Source organism: Ipomoea triloba, chromosome 9 (genome assembly GCF_003576645.1).
Source record: "Ipomoea triloba cultivar NCNSP0323 chromosome 9, ASM357664v1".
NCBI classification, from domain to species: Eukaryota; Viridiplantae; Streptophyta; class Magnoliopsida; order Solanales; family Convolvulaceae; genus Ipomoea; species Ipomoea triloba.
The window spans coordinates 3535884-3556903 of record NC_044924.1 but is presented as its reverse complement, the minus strand read 5'-3'; the positions used below and the strand labels follow the sequence as shown (position 1 = coordinate 3556903).

The 21020-nt window shown below is 32.7% G+C and overlaps 2 protein-coding genes across 2 annotated transcripts; both read right to left on the bottom strand.

Moving 5' to 3' along the window:
- Nucleotides 1-2000: 2000 nt before the first annotated feature.
- On the bottom strand, nucleotides 2001-5341 carry LOC116029230 ((3S,6E)-nerolidol synthase 1-like). Its single transcript, XM_031271139.1, has 7 exons — nucleotides 5044-5341; nucleotides 4065-4372; nucleotides 3529-3901; nucleotides 3219-3431; nucleotides 2900-3038; nucleotides 2574-2810; nucleotides 2001-2482 (listed from the first exon to the last, which is right to left on the bottom strand). Exons 1-7 carry the CDS (start codon nucleotides 5166-5168, stop codon nucleotides 2177-2179), a joined length of 1701 nt encoding a protein of 566 aa, XP_031126999.1. The 5' UTR covers nucleotides 5169-5341; the 3' UTR covers nucleotides 2001-2176.
- A 1476-nt stretch (nucleotides 5342-6817) lies between these two features.
- Nucleotides 6818-10308, bottom strand: LOC116029228 ((3S,6E)-nerolidol synthase 1-like). The gene is made up of 7 exons (XM_031271137.1): nucleotides 10051-10308; nucleotides 8949-9256; nucleotides 8404-8776; nucleotides 8057-8269; nucleotides 7737-7875; nucleotides 7409-7645; nucleotides 6818-7316 (listed from the first exon to the last, which is right to left on the bottom strand). Exons 1-7 carry the CDS (start codon nucleotides 10149-10151, stop codon nucleotides 6966-6968), a joined length of 1722 nt encoding a protein of 573 aa, XP_031126997.1. The 5' UTR covers nucleotides 10152-10308; the 3' UTR covers nucleotides 6818-6965.
- Nucleotides 10309-21020: the final 10712 nt, after the last annotated feature.

Sequence of the window (21020 nt, the reverse complement as noted above, 5' to 3'; positions counted from 1 at the left end):
TATATATACGAGTGCATTACATGTGTGATATTTTTAGATAGAGCTTTCACTTGAGGGTATTTGTTCCTTCTTGAGCTTGTGGTCCTGCCACATGTAAATGCTATGTTTACTTGTAGTAGGACCACAAGCTCAAGAAGGAGCTGAGCAATCCAAATAGCTTAAGGTAAAAGCTCTATCTCAAAATATCACACATATAATGCACTCCTATATATGTGTACACACATACACTGTCAAAGTGGACAGTCGATGATGGTAAAGAGGATGCATGCTTCACGTGCCACTTGTCTGTTTAAGTAGGGTCCATTTTTTGAACTTTTTGATCCAAAAGGTCGAAAAGTGCATTACGGAGATTGGAAATGGACAATAATTGTCATATTGGTCCATAATATTGGTCCATATATCACATCATTATTTCATTACAATAGTCACTTACTAAATATATGTTTAGTTTTTACTGTCATTTAAAAAAAATTAAACTTAAACCTAATGTGACACTCGTAAAATCCAATAGCTAGCATGGAGTAAGTGATTATTGTAATGTTACATTCAGGTCCGGTCCTATCATTTTATAGCCCCAGAGTACGAAAAAAAAATAGACCCCTGGTTAATATATATATATTTCATACCTAAAATTTACATTAAAGGTGTGTTTGGTTTGCACATGAGAATCGAAATCGAAATGGAAATCAAATACTTGGTAATGATAATGAGTTTTGGTGAAAGTATTTTGCATGTTTAGTAGTAGGATGAAATTCGAATGATTACTACTAATTTTGATGTTTGGTTATATATGATCCTATAATGTGAATAAATATTTAAAAATACGAAAACAAAAAATCAATGCAATTGATCAGAATATGATGGCATCCAAAGCATCAATATGAAAAAAGAAAAATCAAAACAAAAATCTAAAAGTACTAATCCAAACTTAAAAATTAGAGTACCAAGATGGAATGATACCTCTTTTTAATTAGAAAATGTAATTTTTAATTGAAGGGTAATCAAAATCCATAGTTGTATTTGTTTTTAAAAAGTTGCCAATCAACCACTAACTATGATTTTAATTCTCATTCCTAGTGTCTAAACCCATGAACCAAACACACCCTAAATAAGGAAAAATATACTAATATCAATCAATAACTTTAAATAAGATTAACAAGTATTTTATAGTCACACAAAAAAAAACAAGTATTTTATTCATTTTATTTACACGATATTATAATAATCTTTTCTTTTAGCTAGATAAATTTCAAACTTTTTTAGATTAATTTTATTACGATGACACATAATAGAAGCTTCTAGATTACATTGATTAGATATTCATTAAAAAAAATACGGAGTAAATTATCTTTTAATTTTTTTTTTCATAATTGAATCTCAAAATATATCATATAACCCCCTCCGTTGTATTTTATATGTCTTGTTTGATTAAAATGACTTGATTAATGTTATGTTTAATTCCATTTTTCATAATATGTTTAGTATTAGTATGTAAAAATTTATATATTTAGAAACTACATTAAAAATACTATTAAACATAAAAAAAATATAAATTAAAATTTTTTTTTTTATAAAAATACATTAGAAAATAAGCAAAAAAAAAAGGTAAAAGGTGATGAATTTCAGTAATTTTTTTTAAAAATACATTAGAAAATAAGCAAAGCGTAAGAGTTGAGGACTTGAGGTATTCCATAAATTTGTTTTTCTAAAATGTATGTAAACGGAAGGGGTCAATCCCATGTCCTTGAATTAAAAGATTTGAAATTAAAATATATTACCAGCCAAACTATTAAATCAATTATTAAACTATACACATATTATTTACTTATACACATATATATACTATATATATATATTGGGAGTAGGATGTGCCCCTCCGCACATGGGCCCTGGGCAAGCCTGCCCTTGCTCAGGGACGGGCCTGGTTACATTTAAAGTTAGTACCAATATTCTTTGCTTCAATTTTAATTTTAATTTCTTTAGCCAGTGCTACAACTATACAAGGCCCAATATATTGTCCTTTATTATCTGACTTCAAATCAACCATTGATCGATAAGGAAACTACAAATAAATTATTACTATAAACCATGCATATCGAACAAGTTCTTTACTGTACATCATAGTTTGCATAATCTTATAACTCATGCATCTCAGCGGTTTCAATTCCCAAGCCAGCTACCGTAGCCGAATAGATTCGCCATTGATGGTAGAAAACATGGACATGATTTGTTTCTGGAGAATGGGTAAACAGTGAGTATCACTATAGTTGTACATCATCGGCACCATTCTTGCAATATTTAAGCAGGATTTCCTAAAAGATGCTGGAATCGGAGTTGGAGAAAGGCACTGCTTGTTTATGAGCTTCCATTGTTCTGAAACCATATTGATAATGCGTTGTTTTCCATCACTTATTGACAAACCTTCATGTTCTTTTACGTAGTACTCTGCATATGAGGCATCATTTCCATCTTGCTTCTCACCCTGCACAGATTTCATAAAAATCCATATAAAAAACAACACCAATCATGTTAGCTAGCGACAATAATAATTATATATAGGCAACCAACTTTACCTGAGTGGCGTCAAGGTCATCTAATAGGCGTAAAATTGCTCCTACCGAAGTTATCATGTCTTCAATATCTATAGTTCCAACAAATGCACCGTGGCCTAATAGGAAGAAACAGGTAATGAGAACCATGGGAACTCCTGTAGTTATAATCCCAGTCTGCAAGTACTCATTTGCCGTCGGTGATTTTCCAGTAGCAAACCACTTAGCTTCAGTTATGTAAGCACTGCACAAACATTTCCACTGTGACAATAATAGTCAAAATATCAGTCCAAACAAGTCAACTTTTGAGTTTTAATATATGCATATACCAAAAATTGTTCTATATATACCGCTCTTTTAAGGTGATCAATTGGACTCCAGCCATATTTGTCGAAAACAAGGTTGTTGATATCATTAGTTGTATCAAAAAGTACAACCAAACACCTCTTCATATAATCCGGTAGTCCTTCTCCCACAGATAAATCCCATCTGTGAAATTAAATTAATTACATTAGTTCTATCCCATTCTTCTAAAAATAAATATTTAATATATTGTCACTATATATTAATTATGATGATGCATAAACATAAATTTTATTTTTAAAGTTGTTTTTCTCATTTAAATTGAATTTATAAAGGAAAGAAAGTGAAATGATATTATCTACGTACCTGTTGATGGCATCAACAAATTGTTTGGTTTGATCAAATGTGGCATAAACATCAATAATATCATCAATAAGGTATACAAGGGCGATTGGCTTGGTTAACTCTATCCTTTCTCTTGACATGGAAGCATCAGAGATGAGTGCCAATGTCCATATGTACCATTTTAGCTGTTGATTTTTAGCCAATTCATCTTTCAATCCAAGACCTTTCCACCATCTATAATTTTAATTTACAGTTAGTTACATTAAATGGCTTAGACATGTAGAAATTTTATATAAAACCAACAATATTATATATTTGCAAGTCAACTCACCTGAGAATTTGACGAAATTCCTCTTGATAAAATGATTGGGTTATGCTATAATCCATTGTTGCCAAATTCACCAGGGTAGCTTCCCATTCATTTTCAATTCTCATGTTTTCAATAAAGGTTTTGGCTGTGAACCTGGCCAAACTCTTATGATACGGATATTGCAATGTGTTTTTAACCATGCTGGCTTGGCATTCATCAAGATTTACCATGCTTGCTATTAGAGACTCACGGCTAAATTTTGCAGCTTCATCAAGAACATCTTCTCCTTCTATTGATAAATGGGATGCTTCATGCAAAGCCATCAACCCTCTTATATCTTTGCTTAGCTCCTCCTTAAATTGTCCTTTTTCGCTAGTGAACTTGGTGAAAACATCTTTCAAGTAAAAAGACAGGGTAAAAAAATTTGTAAAAGATTTTATTAGTCTCATCATCAACATAATTGTATTATATTATTTGTGGTTTCGATAATAAAAGAAAAAAAAACAATACAATTATTAGTAATTAATAAATAAATAATGTTAGATGACAACTAGTACCTGATGAGACATGATAACCTCCTTGTCTAAGTAATCTGAAGCGAAGAGAAATATCATAAAGATCATTAATTTTTTGAAAATCAATTTTAAGTTTTTGATGTTGTCGCTGCAAAATGGCTCCGATTTGGTCATGGAAATGGTGGTCGATGCCCAGGTGCTGTATGGCATCTATCACATTTAGCACTTGCATATCATCTTCTTGGAATTGGTATAGTAATCCCCTCTGCCATTCCTCCCTTTTCCCTTTACTTTTGAGTAGAAACTCATCCTTGGAGAGTGTTGCCGTCATATTTTCCGATCTTAAGGAACTGTAAAATAGCAAATGATTAATATTAAATAAGTCTGAAATAATGGTGACAGGAGATGTACCTCCCATAGTCCCATCTTGTTAAACTGGACCATCTATGACTAAGACTAAACATATTAATGACCATTCATCTCACGCCACTTGCACTGCATTACTAATCTTGGGGCTTCCGCCCCTCTGATGCACCCAAAAAAAAATCTCACACTACTTGCACTGAATTATTATTATTATTATTATTATTATTATTATTACTACGGAGTATTATTTTTTGATTTTGATATGTTGGGGCACAACCCATAACACAATTATTATACTATAGATCAGGCTTCATATTGCATTGTGAACTCTGATTCAAAAATTTTGTGTTTGCTCAGTTAATACATTTTGTACTTATAAGTTAACAATTTTTGTACTTGTTAACAAATTATTTAAAAAAAAAAAAAAAGCATATCATTTAATAATTATAGACACAAATTGTTAAGGTAGGTACATAATAATGTTGGTTAACATGTAATTTATAAAAGCTCAGCCTTTTTAAAACCCAAATCACCATAAAATAATTTATATATAACTCAAATTACAACCAAACACAAACTCGATCAAACATATCTTCTTGGTCGATGAGCAAAGGGATTGAATTATAAGAAAGAAGAAGAGCATGAAAAACAATACCTGGAGTTCACTGATTGGCATCGGAAAACCACTGGCGTGCGGCGACGACAATGAAGAGCGGTGCCTATAGAGAAGCATGGTATGGATACATTTGAAGACATGGTGTTAAGGATTATAATTCTCATTTATCTTTTCAAGACTTCTTCCCGCTTAACACACTTTTCGATTAACTGTAATTTTACTTGAAAAGTCGATTAAAAAAAGCTTTTCTAGTAAAATCTGGAAGGCTTTAAGACAATGCTTTGCCAAGCCAAGCAGGGCTGTATGATGAATGTATGAAGTGATGATGCAGGTAGAGTGTTTGGGTGAGAATGGTATTTATAGAACCCCAGAATTTAAAAACAAAAAATTAAAAAATCGGTACTTACCACTTTCTTCATCACTTTGAAGCCAGAATTGGCAGGCTCATTACCCACAACGTAACTTTCAGGACTTTGAAGCCAAAATAGGCAGGCCCATTCTGCGTTTTTAACCACATGTTTGTTGTGGCTGATAGTCGATTATCTGTCAACAGTATTGAGTGTATAGTAAAGGAACTATTACAATCCATCACTGCCATTCAATTGATCACATGTTTGTTGTGGCTGATAATCGATTATCAGCCAACATTGTTGAGTGTATATTAAAGGAACTATTATAATCATCCATGCCATTCAACTTTCTCTCGTCAATTCGAACACTAGAAAAGGACAACTAATTCGCCACCCCTTGTAAAAGGCTTTTTGCAACTGTTTTACAATGGTCAAGGATACTAGGATCGCAAAAAGCCTTGAACTTTCTGCGACCGTTGTTAAACAATCTACAAAATGTTGAGCATCTGCCACCGTTCTTAGAGAAGAACGGTCTTTTATATATATATATTTTATATATATATATATATATATAAAAGGACTGCGTTAATGCACCGCCCAGGAGAGAACTGTGAACCAATCGTCGCGCGCCACGTGTCCAAATGTAGTTGCACCTAAGGTTATAACTGGTGACCTTAGGTGTATGAATGTTAACAAGGTAAATTACTTGCATTTGTACGTGAAAATAGGTGCACAAGTGCATGTAAAATGTATTACATGTGCAAGTAAAATGTACATTGAGCATCAATACTAAGTGCACCTAACTTTATAACTAGTTGCACATAATGGTATAATTAGTTGCACTTAGATGCACGAATGTTAACAAGTTAATTACTTGCACTTGTAAGTGATTTTACATGCACTTTTTACTTGCAAATGTGCACCAACTACTTGCACTTATAACACATTTACTTGCACCAAAGTTCGAGATATTTACAAAAATGCCATCGCGCCGTTTTTTTAAAATTACATCTGATTCGTTGATCTGGACACGTAAACGGTTGTGGATCGTTCTTATTTCTCTCCTGGGCACCCGTTTTCATTGGAGCGCGCCCATATATATATATATATATATATATATATATATATATACACACACTGACATTGTCAAAGCGGGCAAACCTTGGTGACAGAGAGGATGCTTCACGTGCTACTTGTTTGTTTAAGTAGGGTTCAAAAGTCGGAAAGCACAGTACATTGATCGGAAATGGTCAACAATTTTCATAACAATAAGTCAATAAGTACTTACTAAATACATGATTAGTTTTTACTCTGATCTCATTTTGAAAAAAAAAAAAAATTAAACTTAAACCTAATGTGACACTCATAAAATCCAATAGTATGGAGTAATTTTTGTAGGTGCTACTTTTAAAGTTAGTACGAATATGCTTTGCTTCAATTTGGATTTTAATTTCTTTAGCGAATGCTACAACTATACAAGTCCCAATATATTATCCTTTATTATCATATTTCAAATCAACCATTGATAGATAAAGACACTATAAATAAATTATTACAATAAACCATGCATATCGAACAAGTTATTTACTGTACATCATAGTTTGCATAATCTTATAACTCATGCCTCTCAGCGGTTTCAATTCCCAAGCCAGCTACTGTAGCCAAATAGCTAGATTCGCCATTGATGGTAGAAAACATGGACATAATTTGTTTCTGGAGAATGGACAAACAGTGAGTGTCACTATAGTTGTACATCATCGGCACCATTCTTGCAATATTTAAGCAGGATTTCCTAAAAGATGCTGGAATCGAAGTTGGAGAAAGGCACTGCTTGTTTATGAGTTTCCATTGTTCCGAAACCATATTGATAACGCGTTGTTTTCCATCACTTATTGAAAGACCTTCATGTTCTTTTACGTAGTACTCTACATATGAGGCATCATTTCCATCTTGCTTCTCACCCTGAGGTATATTTCATAAAAATCCATATCAAAAACAACATACACCAATCATGTTAGCGACAATGACAATCATAGGCTAGTAACCAACTTTACCTGAGTGGCGTCAAGGTCATCTAGTAGGCGTAGAATTTCTCCTACTGAAGTTATCATGTCTTCAATATCTGTAGTTCCAGCAAATGCACCATGACCTAACAGAAAGAAACAGGTAATGAGAACCATGGGAACTCCTGTAGTTATAATCCCAGTCTGCAAGTACTCATTAGCAGTCGGTGATTTTCCAGTAGCAAACCACTTAGCTTCGGTTATGTAAGCACTACACAAACATTTCCACTGTGACAATAAAAGTCAAAATATTAGTCCAAACAAGTCAACTCTTGAGTTTTAATATATGCATATACCAAAAATTGTTCAATATATATACCGCTCTTTTAAGGTGATCAATTGGACTCCAACCATATTTGTCAAAAACAAGGTTGTTGATATCATTAGTTGTATCGAACAATACAACCAAACACCTCTTCATATAATCGGGTAGTCCTTCTCCCACAGATAAATCCCATCTGTGAAATTAAATTAATTACATTAGTTCTATCCCATTCTTCTAAAAATAAATACTTAATATATTGTCACGTACTATATATTAATTGTGATGATGCATAAACAAAAATTTTATTTTTAAAGTTGTTTTTTCTCATTTAAATTGAATTTATAAAGGAAAGAAAGTGAAATGATATTATCTACCTGTTGATGGCATCAACAAATTGTTTGGTTTGATCAAATGTGGCATAAACATCAATAATATCATCAATAAAGTATACAAGGGCGATTGGTTTGGTTAGCTCTATCCTTTCTCTTGACATGGAAGCATCAGGGATGAGTGCCAATGTCCATATGTACCATTTTAGCTGTTGATTTTTAGCCAATTCATCCTTCAATCCAAGACTTTTCCACCATCTATAATTTTAATTTACAGTTAGTTATATTAAATCGCTTGACATGTATAAATTTTATATTTGTTTGAAGAAACATGTATAACTTTTATATAAAACCAACAATATTGTATTGCCCAAAATTCAAAGTCAACTCACCTGAGAATTTGACGAAATTCCTCTTGATAAAATGATTGGGTTATGCTATAATCCATTGTTGCCAAATTTACCAGGGTAGCTTCCCATTCATTTTCAATTCTCATGTTTTCAATAAAGGTTTTGGCTGTGAACCTGGCCAAACTCTTATGATACGGATATTGCAATGTGTTCTTAACCATGCTGGCTTGGCATTCATCAAGATGTACCATGCTTGCTATTAGAGACTCACGGCTAAATTTTGCAGCTTCATCAAGAACATCTTCTCCTTCTATTGATAAATGGGATGCTTCATGCAATGCCATCAACCCTCTTATATCTTTGCTTAGCTCCTCTTTAAACTGCCCTTTCTCGCTAGTGAACTTGGTGAAAACATCTTTCAAGTAAAAAAGATAGGGTAAAAAAATTTGTAAAAGATTTTAGTCTCACCATCAACCTAATTGTATTATATTATTTCTGGTTTCAATAATTAAAAAAAAAAAAAGAAAGAAAAAATAATACAATTATTGGTAATTAATTAAGAAATAATGTTAGATGACCACTAGTACCTGATGAGACATGGTAACCTTCTTGTCTAAGCAATCTGAAGCGAAGAGAAATATCATAAAGATCATTAATTTTTTGAAAATCAATTTTAACTTTTTGATTTTGTCGCTGCAAAATGGCTCCGATTTGGTCATGGAAATGTTGGTCGATGCCCAGGTGCTGTATGGCATCTATCACATTTAGCACTTGCATATCATCTTTTTGGAATTGGTATAGTAATCCCCTCTGCCATTCCTCCCCTTTCCCTTTACTTTTGAACAGAAACTCATCCTTGGTGAGTGTTGCCGTCAGTTTGTCCGATCTTAAGGAACTGTAAAATACCAAATGATTAATATTATGGGTGTGTTTGGTTCTCACATGTGAATCGGAATTAGAATAGGTGTCACATAATACTTGGTAATAGTAATGAATTTTGGTGAAAGTATTTTATATATTTAGTAGTAGGATGAAATAGAAATGAGTATTAATAGTTGGAACCAGCTGATGAGGAAGGGAATAAAATTTTTGCTTTATTAGGAAATAATTTTACAATTAAAATGATAATCAAAATCTATAATAGTATTTTAAAAACTTATCAACCAAACACACTCTTAATAAGCCTCAAATAATGGTGACAGGATTCCTCCCATAGTTGATAGATAGTCCCATCTTGTTAAACTGGGCCACCGGTCACTAAGACTAAACATATTAATGACCATTCATCTCACCCCACTTGCACTGAATTATTTTGTTTTGACATGTTGGTGTACAACCCCATACCATAATTGTTATACCATTGACTACGATTTATACTGCAATAATGATCCAAAAATTATATGTCTGCAATTAATAAATTATATACCTGCAAGTTAACAATTTTCGTACTTATTAAAAATTAGAAGTACATAATTAACATGATAATTTTAAACATAAATTATTAACTGTACTTTAGGTACATAGTATATTAAATGCAGACATATAAGATGTTGGTTAACATATTATACATATTAATTTATACACGTAATTTATAAAAGATAAGCCTTTTTTAAACGCAAATCACCATTATTATTATATATATATACATAAAAGAAGGAAGAAGAGCAGGGTTCAAGAGAAAAACAATACCTGGAGTTGGCTGATTGGCATCGGAAAACCACTGGCGTGCGGCGATGACAATGAAGAGCGGTGCCTATAGAGAAGCATGGTATGGATGCATGCGAAGACATGGTGTTAAGGATTAGAGTTCTCAATTCTGGCTTAACACAATTTTCGATTAGCTGTAATTTTACTTGAAAAGTCAATTAAAAAGAAAAAAGAAAAAGAAAAAACTATCTAGTAAATTCTGGAAGGCTTTAAGACAATGTTTTGCCAAGCCAAGCAGGGCGGTATGAAGTGATGATGCAGGTAGAGTGTTTGGGTGAGAATGGTATTTATAGGACTCCAAATTTTTTTATTTTTTTTTAAATATCTAAAAAGTCTGAACCTAGACAAAATAGACAGGCTCGTTACCTACCACTTTCATAACATTGAACTTTGAAGCCATATTAGGCAGGCTCATTCTGTGTTTTCAAGCACATTCTTTATTTTATTTAGAATAAATAGTCAAAATGATACCACTGACATTGTAATCAAGTGGCATGTATTGACTCTTTTAAATAGGAAATCATTATATCAAACTTCCGTGGATGTTGTATTGACTAATAGAGTTTTTTTTTTTTTTTTTTTTGAAAACGACTAATAGAGTTAGTAATACTAAAATTAATCTTTGACTATAAATTTTTTCAATTAAATCTTCAACTATTCAATTCTTATCCAATTATTCACAAATCAATCTTCCTTTGGGTAGGTTATTGAGTAAGAACATTGTGACATAGTCAAAGAACCATTTTGAATATTTACTCTTTTATTTATCTCCAAATTCCCATTAGAGTTTTTCGCAAATTTTTTGTGGGTCCACCCACTCGACATCAACAACCATTTTTTAAGTATTATCGACTCTATTACAAACAACCATTTAATTATATATTTATTTATTGTATAAAATCATGTGAGAACCATTCCCTAAGAACTTGTGGATAAATCCAAACCATTGATTTAGCAGATCTAATGATTCAAAATAAACAAACTTTGTAATATTTATGAAAAAGACCCCGCTCATTTTAAAAATTTATAATATTTATGAAAATAACCACACTTAGTTTTTACTTAATTTTTCATCCATCAAATCTTACAGATCAATGGTTTGAATTTGTTCACACGTTCTCACTTCAAAAGTTTGTTCTCATATGATTAGAATTCTCTCTATATATATATATTTGGGTATCTCTCTGCAGCAATTTGAAACCTAAATTCCTAGTGTCAAAAAGTAGTCCTCCTAGTTTTCAAAAAAAAAAAAAAAAAAAGGTAGTCCTCCTACGAACGGTTAATGGAAAGGAGAAATTTGTAAATTTATATTTCAATAACTAGAATCGGTACTCAATTAAATATCAGTTCAAATATCTAAAAATTTAATAAGTGTCAATCAAAGTTATATTCCTAATTTATGTTCATGTTTGTACTGTTAATCATTTTGTACATATGCTTCTTGTATTTAAAATGTCGAAATTGGAGCCAACCCCACGCTTAAAGTATGTGCTGATGCAGTCACATTAATTAATACGGATTGCATGCTAGACTAACTTTATATTTTTAGGTGACGAGGAAGATCATAAGTTACTAATTAATAACATGTATTAATTAAATTAGTTGATAAATGATCACGATGAGATAAATCATCTTATATTGTCTATAATTGACCGATTCTAACTATAAAAATAAAAAAAAATAAAAAGTTAATAGGCCACCCATTGAAAGTCAATTTATAACCTCATAGTTAGTAAGTCAACCGCCTAATCAATTTGGTTGGTTGCCATTCAAATAATACTTATCATATTCTACGTTGCAACTTGCATTAATAATAATAATAATAATAATAATAATAATAATAATAATAATAATGTTTCGTATAGTAATAAAATTGTGATTCCGTATACAATTAATCAAATAGTCACTGTTCATAAAATGGGATAGCAGTAATTTATTTACATGCATATTAGTCCATTCATATAAAAAAGTTTTCTAAAAAAGTGGCTATCTATACAACGATACTGTATAAATGGCGACTGATTTTTGACCTCCATGATGTTCTCATTTCTTACGCAATGCCAAGTACGTCAATTCAATCATTAGTTACAAATATAGTATTTATTTATCCTGTCTTTTTAACTCGAGATCAACTCCATAAATAGGAAAAATACTACTTATCCTCCTAACTTTTACTTCTTTTCACAAAATATTGATGTTGACATTTTTCTTAGAACCACAAGATTATGATAACTAATCATTCATTGTCACGTCATGGAGTAAAAGTGAGAGAGTAGAAAAATGGGGTACATATAGTAGAAATCTAATACAATATATTGGCACATAAAAAAAAAGTCATTCTGTTTAAGAACATGGGTTATTATTATCACCCCAATGTGTTGGGAATATTTGTTATTAGGTTTTGATGATACCAAAAATGTGTTAGAATTTATTTGTAATTATTAGTCTCCAAAAGAAGAAAATGAAGAAACATCAAGTTCAGTAAACTGCTACAGTAAGGTTCAGTAAACTGCTACAGTGACTTCGAGGGGTGCTACAGTACCATTTGCATGAGGCACTTTTGAACAAAGTTTTGAGGCCGAAGAAGAAGACAATAATCCATGAGAGGAGGATGGAAAAGGAGTTTGGATATCATGGAATAAGGATATGATCCACGAGAGGTGGATTGGAAAGCCAAAGTACTCGTGAGAGGTAGATTAAAATGGTTGCAAGACATCAAGTTCGCGCTGCTACAGTACTTCGAGAGATGCTACAGTACTTCGAGAGGTGCTACAGTACCATCCGCAGGAGACGTTTTTGAACGGAGTTTTGAGGCCAAAGAAGAACATAAAAATCCACGAGAGGTGGATGAGAAAGGAGTTTGGATGTCATAGAAGAAGGATATAACTCACGAGAGGTGGATTGGAAAGCCAAAAGACTCGTGAGAGGTGGATCAAAATGNAAAAAAAAAAAAAAAAAAGGTAGTCCTCCTACGAACGGTTAATGGAAAGGAGAAATTTGTAAATTTATATTTCAATAACTAGAATCGGTACTCAATTAAATATCAGTTCAAATATCTAAAAATTTAATAAGTGTCAATCAAAGTTATATTCCTAATTTATGTTCATGTTTGTACTGTTAATCATTTTGTACATATGCTTCTTGTATTTAAAATGTCGAAATTGGAGCCAACCCCACGCTTAAAGTATGTGCTGATGCAGTCACATTAATTAATACGGATTGCATGCTAGACTAACTTTATATTTTTAGGTGACGAGGAAGATCATAAGTTACTAATTAATAACATGTATTAATTAAATTAGTTGATAAATGATCACGATGAGATAAATCATCTTATATTGTCTATAATTGACCGATTCTAACTATAAAAATAAAAAAAAATAAAAAGTTAATAGGCCACCCATTGAAAGTCAATTTATAACCTCATAGTTAGTAAGTCAACCGCCTAATCAATTTGGTTGGTTGCCATTCAAATAATACTTATCATATTCTACGTTGCAACTTGCATTAATAATAATAATAATAATAATAATAATAATAATAATAATAATAATGTTTCGTATAGTAATAAAATTGTGATTCCGTATACAATTAATCAAATAGTCACTGTTCATAAAATGGGATAGCAGTAATTTATTTACATGCATATTAGTCCATTCATATAAAAAAGTTTTCTAAAAAAGTGGCTATCTATACAACGATACTGTATAAATGGCGACTGATTTTTGACCTCCATGATGTTCTCATTTCTTACGCAATGCCAAGTACGTCAATTCAATCATTAGTTACAAATATAGTATTTATTTATCCTGTCTTTTTAACTCGAGATCAACTCCATAAATAGGAAAAATACTACTTATCCTCCTAACTTTTACTTCTTTTCACAAAATATTGATGTTGACATTTTTCTTAGAACCACAAGATTATGATAACTAATCATTCATTGTCACGTCATGGAGTAAAAGTGAGAGAGTAGAAAAATGGGGTACATATAGTAGAAATCTAATACAATATATTGGCACATAAAAAAAAAGTCATTCTGTTTAAGAACATGGGTTATTATTATCACCCCAATGTGTTGGGAATATTTGTTATTAGGTTTTGATGATACCAAAAATGTGTTAGAATTTATTTGTAATTATTAGTCTCCAAAAGAAGAAAATGAAGAAACATCAAGTTCAGTAAACTGCTACAGTAAGGTTCAGTAAACTGCTACAGTGACTTCGAGGGGTGCTACAGTACCATTTGCATGAGGCACTTTTGAACAAAGTTTTGAGGCCGAAGAAGAAGACAATAATCCATGAGAGGAGGATGGAAAAGGAGTTTGGATATCATGGAATAAGGATATGATCCACGAGAGGTGGATTGGAAAGCCAAAGTACTCGTGAGAGGTAGATTAAAATGGTTGCAAGACATCAAGTTCGCGCTGCTACAGTACTTCGAGAGATGCTACAGTGACTTCGAGAGGTCGAGAGATAGATCGAGAGTTCGAGAGATCACAAGGGATGAAAACGCGATGCTACAGTGAATTACTACAGTGATCTTCAATAGTGCTTTTGCTACAGTGCGATGCTACAGTGATTTTGCTACAATACCTTCGAGAGATCAAGAGAAGTTCGAGAGATCCTCGAGAGATCAAGTCATCCGCGAGAGATAAAAAACGCGATGCTACAGTGAATCGCTACAGTGATCTGCTACAGTACTATTGCTATAGTGACTTCGAGAGTTCGAGAGATTGATCGAGAGGTTCGAAAGATCACAAGAGATGAAAACTCGATGCTACAGTGAAATTGCTACAGTACTCGAGAGGTAAATAGTACTATTGCTACAGTGACATGAATAGTACTATGGCTACAGTAATCACGAAAAATACTCAGATGAAATTGGTTCAATGAGTATTATTCTAGCAAGAAGACTTTTGGAAGAAGAAGTTGCGAGAGGTATGAAGAAATCCTTCAAGCTAGTTCAAGATTCAACTAAGGAATTAATTATACACTTGGAAGATGTCACATGGGAAAAGGTAATATGGGTGACAATATTTTATTTGAAAGAGTTCAAATAAAATTCAAAGTGATCAGGAGAAAGCTAAAGATGGAGAATGGGCATGAATATTTTATTCAAGAAAGATGGGCTCAAGATAGTGGAAAGAATATTAAATCAAGCATGAAGACAAAGTTTCTTATCAACATGCAAGACACCATACGGGAATTATGGGAGTGGAATATTTTATGGAAGATTCAAGTGGGATTTCAGATCAAGCTAGCACATGGGATACAAATTAAGGTGGAGCTTCAACGGGTAAAGTATGGAGACTTGAACAAGGAAATATTTTATCAACTCCACTAAGCACGTGAAGGAGACAAAAATTAATGTGGGTTGTTTGGCAGATTTGGACTGCTGCCAAACGGTCAAATTAGCAACGGGAATATTTCTTCCCAAATATAAAACCCCAAGGCTTAGAAGAAAAGTATACCAAGGTTGAATACAAGGATACCAAGAGTGAATACAAGAAGAGAATACCAAGGGGGAATACAAGACAGTGAATGCACATAAAGAAAAGAGAGGAAAAACTCAGCTTCGAGACATAAAATTCCAGTGTGCATATTCTAAGCTTAAAAGATAAAAGAATCACTTTGATTCTTTTACTAGTCCAGCACAAACACAACAACACCAACTTTCGACGGAAAGTTTTGAGTAGGCAGTGAAGGATAGGTGGACGGTGCGGCCATTCGCTATCTCAAGGATTGTCAGGCAGTGAAGGATAGGAAGACGGTGCGGCTATCTTCTATCTCAAGGATTGTCAGGCAGTGAAGGATAGGAAGACGGTGCGGCCATTCGCTATCTCAAGGATTGTCAGGTAGTGAAGGATAGGAAGACGGTGCGACTGTTTTCTATCTCAAGGATTGCCAAGAAGGGAAGAAGCGGGTTGCTTCTGTCCAGACTTTGTATTGGTGATAATACATAGTGGATTTGCTCCTTGGAGTGAAAGGAGAACAGTGGATGTAGGCTGCGTTGGCCGAACCACTTAAATTCCTCTCTTGCACTTTTACTTTACTGTTATTATTATTATTGTGCAACTAACCCCATAACTCTTATTCACACGAGCACACAATTTACAAAACGCTACAATCATATTTTACGCAAGCTTGAGACTTCCGCTGCAAGGAAATTTATTTCCTTAATTCTTTTCAGCTCACTTTGAGTTNGAGAGTTCGAGAGATCGATCGAGAGGTTCGAAAGATCACAAGAGATGAAAACTCGATGCTACAGTGAAATTGCTACAGTACTCGAGAGGTAAATAGTACTATTGCTACAGTGACATGAATAGTACTATGGCTACAGTAATCACGAAAAATACTCAGATGAAATTGGTTCAATGAGTATTATTCTAGCAAGAAGACTTTTGGAAGAAGAAGTTGCGAGAGGTATGAAGAAATCCTTCAAGCTAGTTCAAGATTCAACTAAGGAATTAATTATACACTTGGAAGATGTCACATGGGAAAAGGTAATATGGGTGACAATATTTTATTTGAAAGAGTTCAAATAAAATTCAAAGTGATCAGGAGAAAGCTAAAGATGGAGAATGGGCATGAATATTTTATTCAAGAAAGATGGGCTCAAGATAGTGGAAAGAATATTAAATCAAGCATGAAGACAAAGTTTCTTATCAACATGCAAGACACCATACGGGAATTATGGGAGTGGAATATTTTATGGAAGATTCAAGTGGGATTTCAGATCAAGCTAGCACATGGGATACAAATTAAGGTGGAGCTTCAACGGGTAAAGTATGGAGACTTGAACAAGGAAATATTTTATCAACTCCACTAAGCACGTGAAGGAGACAAAAATTAATGTGGGTTGTTTGGCAGATTTGGACTGCTGCCAAACGGTCAAATTAGCAACGGGAATATTTCTTCCCAAATATAAAACCCCAAGGCTTAGAAGAAAAGTATACCAAGGTTGAATACAAGGATACCAAGAGTGAATACAAGAAGAGAATACCAAGGGGGAATACAAGACAGTGAATGCACATAAAGAAAAGAGAGGAAAAACTCAGCTTCGAGACATAAAATTCCAGTGTGCATATTCTAAGCTTAAAAGATAAAAGAATCACTTTGATTCTTTTACTAGTCCAGCACAAACACAACAACACCAACTTTCGACGGAAAGTTTTGAGTAGGCAGTGAAGGATAGGTGGACGGTGCGGCCATTCGCTATCTCAAGGATTGTCAGGCAGTGAAGGATAGGAAGACGGTGCGGCTATCTTCTATCTCAAGGATTGTCAGGCAGTGAAGGATAGGAAGACGGTGCGGCCATTCGCTATCTCAAGGATTGTCAGGTAGTGAAGGATAGGAAGACGGTGCGACTGTTTTCTATCTCAAGGATTGCCAAGAAGGGAAGAAGCGGGTTGCTTCTGTCCAGACTTTGTATTGGTGATAATACATAGTGGATTTGCTCCTTGGAGTGAAAGGAGAACAGTGGATGTAGGCTGCGTTGGCCGAACCACTTAAATTCCTCTCTTGCACTTTTACTTTACTGTTATTATTATTATTGTGCAACTAACCCCATAACTCTTATTCACACGAGCACACAATTTACAAAACGCTACAATCATATTTTACGCAAGCTTGAGACTTCCGCTGCAAGGAAATTTATTTCCTTAATTCTTTTCAGCTCACTTTGAGTTAGAATCGAAAATTTGATAAAGTCTATTCAACCCCCCTTCTAGACTTTATAGCTTGCTCATCCGGGACCAACACAATGTTGATGCGCACAAATGATCTATCTACTTTAAGTATAATTCTCACACTATCATAATCGAATTTCGAACATTGATCTCTTTTTTCAAATATTGTCTACTGAATCAAGTGACTAAGTCCATGCATGTCCTATTATTATTATTATTATTATTATTATTATTGGATGACGAAGGAATCACAGTCATTACCTGATAATGTAAACGGGGTAACCTCGCATTGTGACTTAATCGCCAAAGGAACAATGAGATAAACTAATCTAGGTTGTCTATAGTTTATTAGCTCAAACCAAAAAGACTAACAAATCGCTCATGTTGAAAATTGAACTTATAATTTTGTAGTTACGAAGTCAACTGTATAATTTGACTAGTCCCATTATTATTAGAGCGTGCCACCCTATTTTGGAGGTAGCATAAGAAGTTAATTAACTTTTTCTATATTGTACGTACATTTGTATTATTGTCTAGATTAGTACTCAAAAAAAAGTATTATTGTCTAGATTCACTACATCTGTAAAAGTGAATAAGTAAGTGCGTGCATGCATGCATTACAGATTATTTGAGAGACATGGATGTTAATGGAGTATTTTTAGGGATATGCTTCTTAATTAGTGGAGCATTATTATTAGGTAATTAGTTTTTTATTTTAAAAAATAGTTTTAAATAGGCCACTGGACTTACATTTTTACACAATTGGGTCATTGAATTTAAAAATTGTGCAATCAAACCATTAAATAAGCAAAATATGTGTAATTGGAATATTTTTTTTATTCTTAGGAATTGACAATACCAAGGGTACATGTGATTCTAATTTCATGAAAATGAGAGAATTTGAATTCCACAAGATTACAATTCTCTGATATCCAACCAAATGAAAGACTTTGCTTGCCTTCGAAATTATGTGGGAATTAAATGGGAATTTAATATATTCCACTAACAAACGCCCCCTAATAGGAATAGAGTTGGGAGTTTGTATCTATATCCTTCGCCATATGCAAAACAATCAACTATATATTAAAGGCACTCAATTCTGATGTAGTTAAGAGAGGTGGTAACTGGTAAGAGGTCGCTCTCCAATAAATATAGGTTTTGTGTCAATAATGTCCATATAGTCTTTGAACAACAATAATATCTCACTGTATATTGAGATTTGTCTATTCCGTCCTTATATTTCAAAATAATTTTAAGCTTCATCTTTAGTCTTAGAAATTTATTTCCATCGCAATTAAATATTAATGTGTAGCTTTATTTTAAAATATTAACTAAGACTAATTTGTGTTAATTCATTTTTTAGATGGTATGCTGAATTATTTGTCAAAGTATGGTTCATATATACTAACTTTGGGGATCAAATTTGCCACACCAGTCATAATTAAAAGACAACTAAACTCGGATACGGTCATAATTTAGGGACTGAATCATAACTTGGTTATAATTCAGGGATTAAAGATGTAATTTAAAAAAAAAAAAAAAAAGCCAGAGCAAGTTGCCTTGTGGGTTAAGAACGTGTTTGTCGTTTTAGTTCAGTGGCGTAACATTGTGGAAAATAGTGTCGTTTACGCAAGTTGCCTTATCATTCATGTTTCAGCACTCACCATTTACGCACAATGCACTCGTGTTTTTTTTTTTTTTTTTTTTGTAACACATTTATTGTCGGCCAATAAAATAAATTGGATACACGCTCTATTGAAAATTGAACATGTTACATTGTGATTATCAAATCAGTCTTTTAATTTTTTAACACTCATAATATTTTACAGTGTAGTATATATTCTATACTTTTTCAAATGCTTTACAAGGTAATATGACCACTCATTTGGAATGGTCACACATATGTCATCGCACTATATAGTAGTTCGCATACTTGTTTATTAACTAATTAGCTATTATCATGTGAAATATTTTAATAGTTTGATCTATTTGTCGGAATATATAACTTATTGAAATATTTGTATTGTATAAGCATCCAAAGTAAAATAGTCATTTTTATTTCTATTAGAAACATTGAACGTCGATTTTTAAAGGTTAATGAATTATTACAATTTATTTGAATACTCAAATAAACTGTAGAACAAACTTGAACAAAAGATAATCAACAATTCAACATGCACTTCGAAAATTAGAAAAATTGTTGGCAATTTTTAGATGAGTAGAGAGAGTTGCACTTTGATTCATCAAATAAAATGGGCTACAATTTCTATTCTCTCTTTCTCTTTTCAATAAAATCATTGCATGAAACGAGAATTTAATTTTGTTCCATATAAATCCAATTATCATTTTCCTTGAAACAAATAATATTGTTGTATGGTTCTTTGACACCACAAAATTCAAATGTTTGGTAAATGACTAATCCGTTAAAATTTTAACGAATTTGTCAAATTTGACGATTTGACTAGAGCCAAAATGCAAAAACAATTATTTGGTAAACCAATAATTTAGAGCAGCAACTTGCTTCAACCGCTAAAATTCCAAACAGATAGCCTTTTCAATTGACGTTTTGATAAACGAATCTTCTTTTCCCAAAAATCATTATTTATAACCACAAAAAATTTTGTTATTATTAAGGAGCCTTTAAAGCTCCTCAATTCGGATGGGCAGGGCTTAAACTATTGTAGCCTTGAGGCTCCTAGGCTCGAATCTCCACTTTTTTCATCGATGTGGGAAAAATGGAAAAACAAAGGGGATCAGAGCCACACCGCTCCCCTTATTATTATTATTATTATTATTATTATTATTATTTAAATAATAATATTATTATTATTATTATTATATATAATATATGTATATCCTTTAGATCATTTTAAATGTTAACCGCTAATTTTATCAAATATTTTTTTTACAAATAGTTGATATAATCTGCTAGTCAAACCCTTTAATACAATATGTCATTCGCTAACCACTAACATAATCCGCTATCCGCTAATTGCCAAACAAGGCCAAAATCCTAGTTGAAGCACACAAAATGAGATTGAATATTGAACATTACAGACAATGTCATCAATGATTAACTAATTCAACAGTACATACAATTACAATCTCTTACTTATATTATGTAGTTTGCAAGCTATTACACATGAATAGAATTTATTAAGTGCATACCATTGAGTAATAGTTGTGCTTTACCTTGTCAACAAAATCTAAATAAAAATAGATTATCTCAATTTCTTCTCTCTCATTTCTCATTAAAGTCGCC

What these genes read in the sequence shown, in the direction of transcription:
- LOC116029230 (XM_031271139.1), bottom strand. Translation starts at nt 5,168, where the DNA reads ATGAGAATTATAATCCTTAACACCATGTCTTCAAATGTATCCATACCA. An exon ending in GAATTTCGTCAAATTCTCAG is followed by an intron (nt 3,432 to 3,528) that starts GTGAGTTGACTT and finishes TTAAAATTATAG; the next exon opens with ATGGTGGAAAGGTCTTGGAT. An exon ending in ATGACCTTGACGCCACTCAG is followed by an intron (nt 2,483 to 2,573) that starts GTAAAGTTGGTT and finishes AAATCTGTGCAG; the next exon opens with GGTGAGAAGCAAGATGGAAA.
- LOC116029228 (XM_031271137.1), bottom strand. Translation starts at nt 10,151, where the DNA reads ATGTCTTCGCATGCATCCATACCATGCTTCTCTATAGGCACCGCTCTT. An exon ending in TGCCAATCAGCCAACTCCAG is followed by an intron (nt 9,257 to 10,050) that starts GTATTGTTTTTC and finishes GGTATTTTACAG; the next exon opens with TTCCTTAAGATCGGACAAAC. An exon ending in TTTGTTGATGCCATCAACAG is followed by an intron (nt 7,876 to 8,056) that starts GTAGATAATATC and finishes TTAATTTCACAG; the next exon opens with ATGGGATTTATCTGTGGGAG.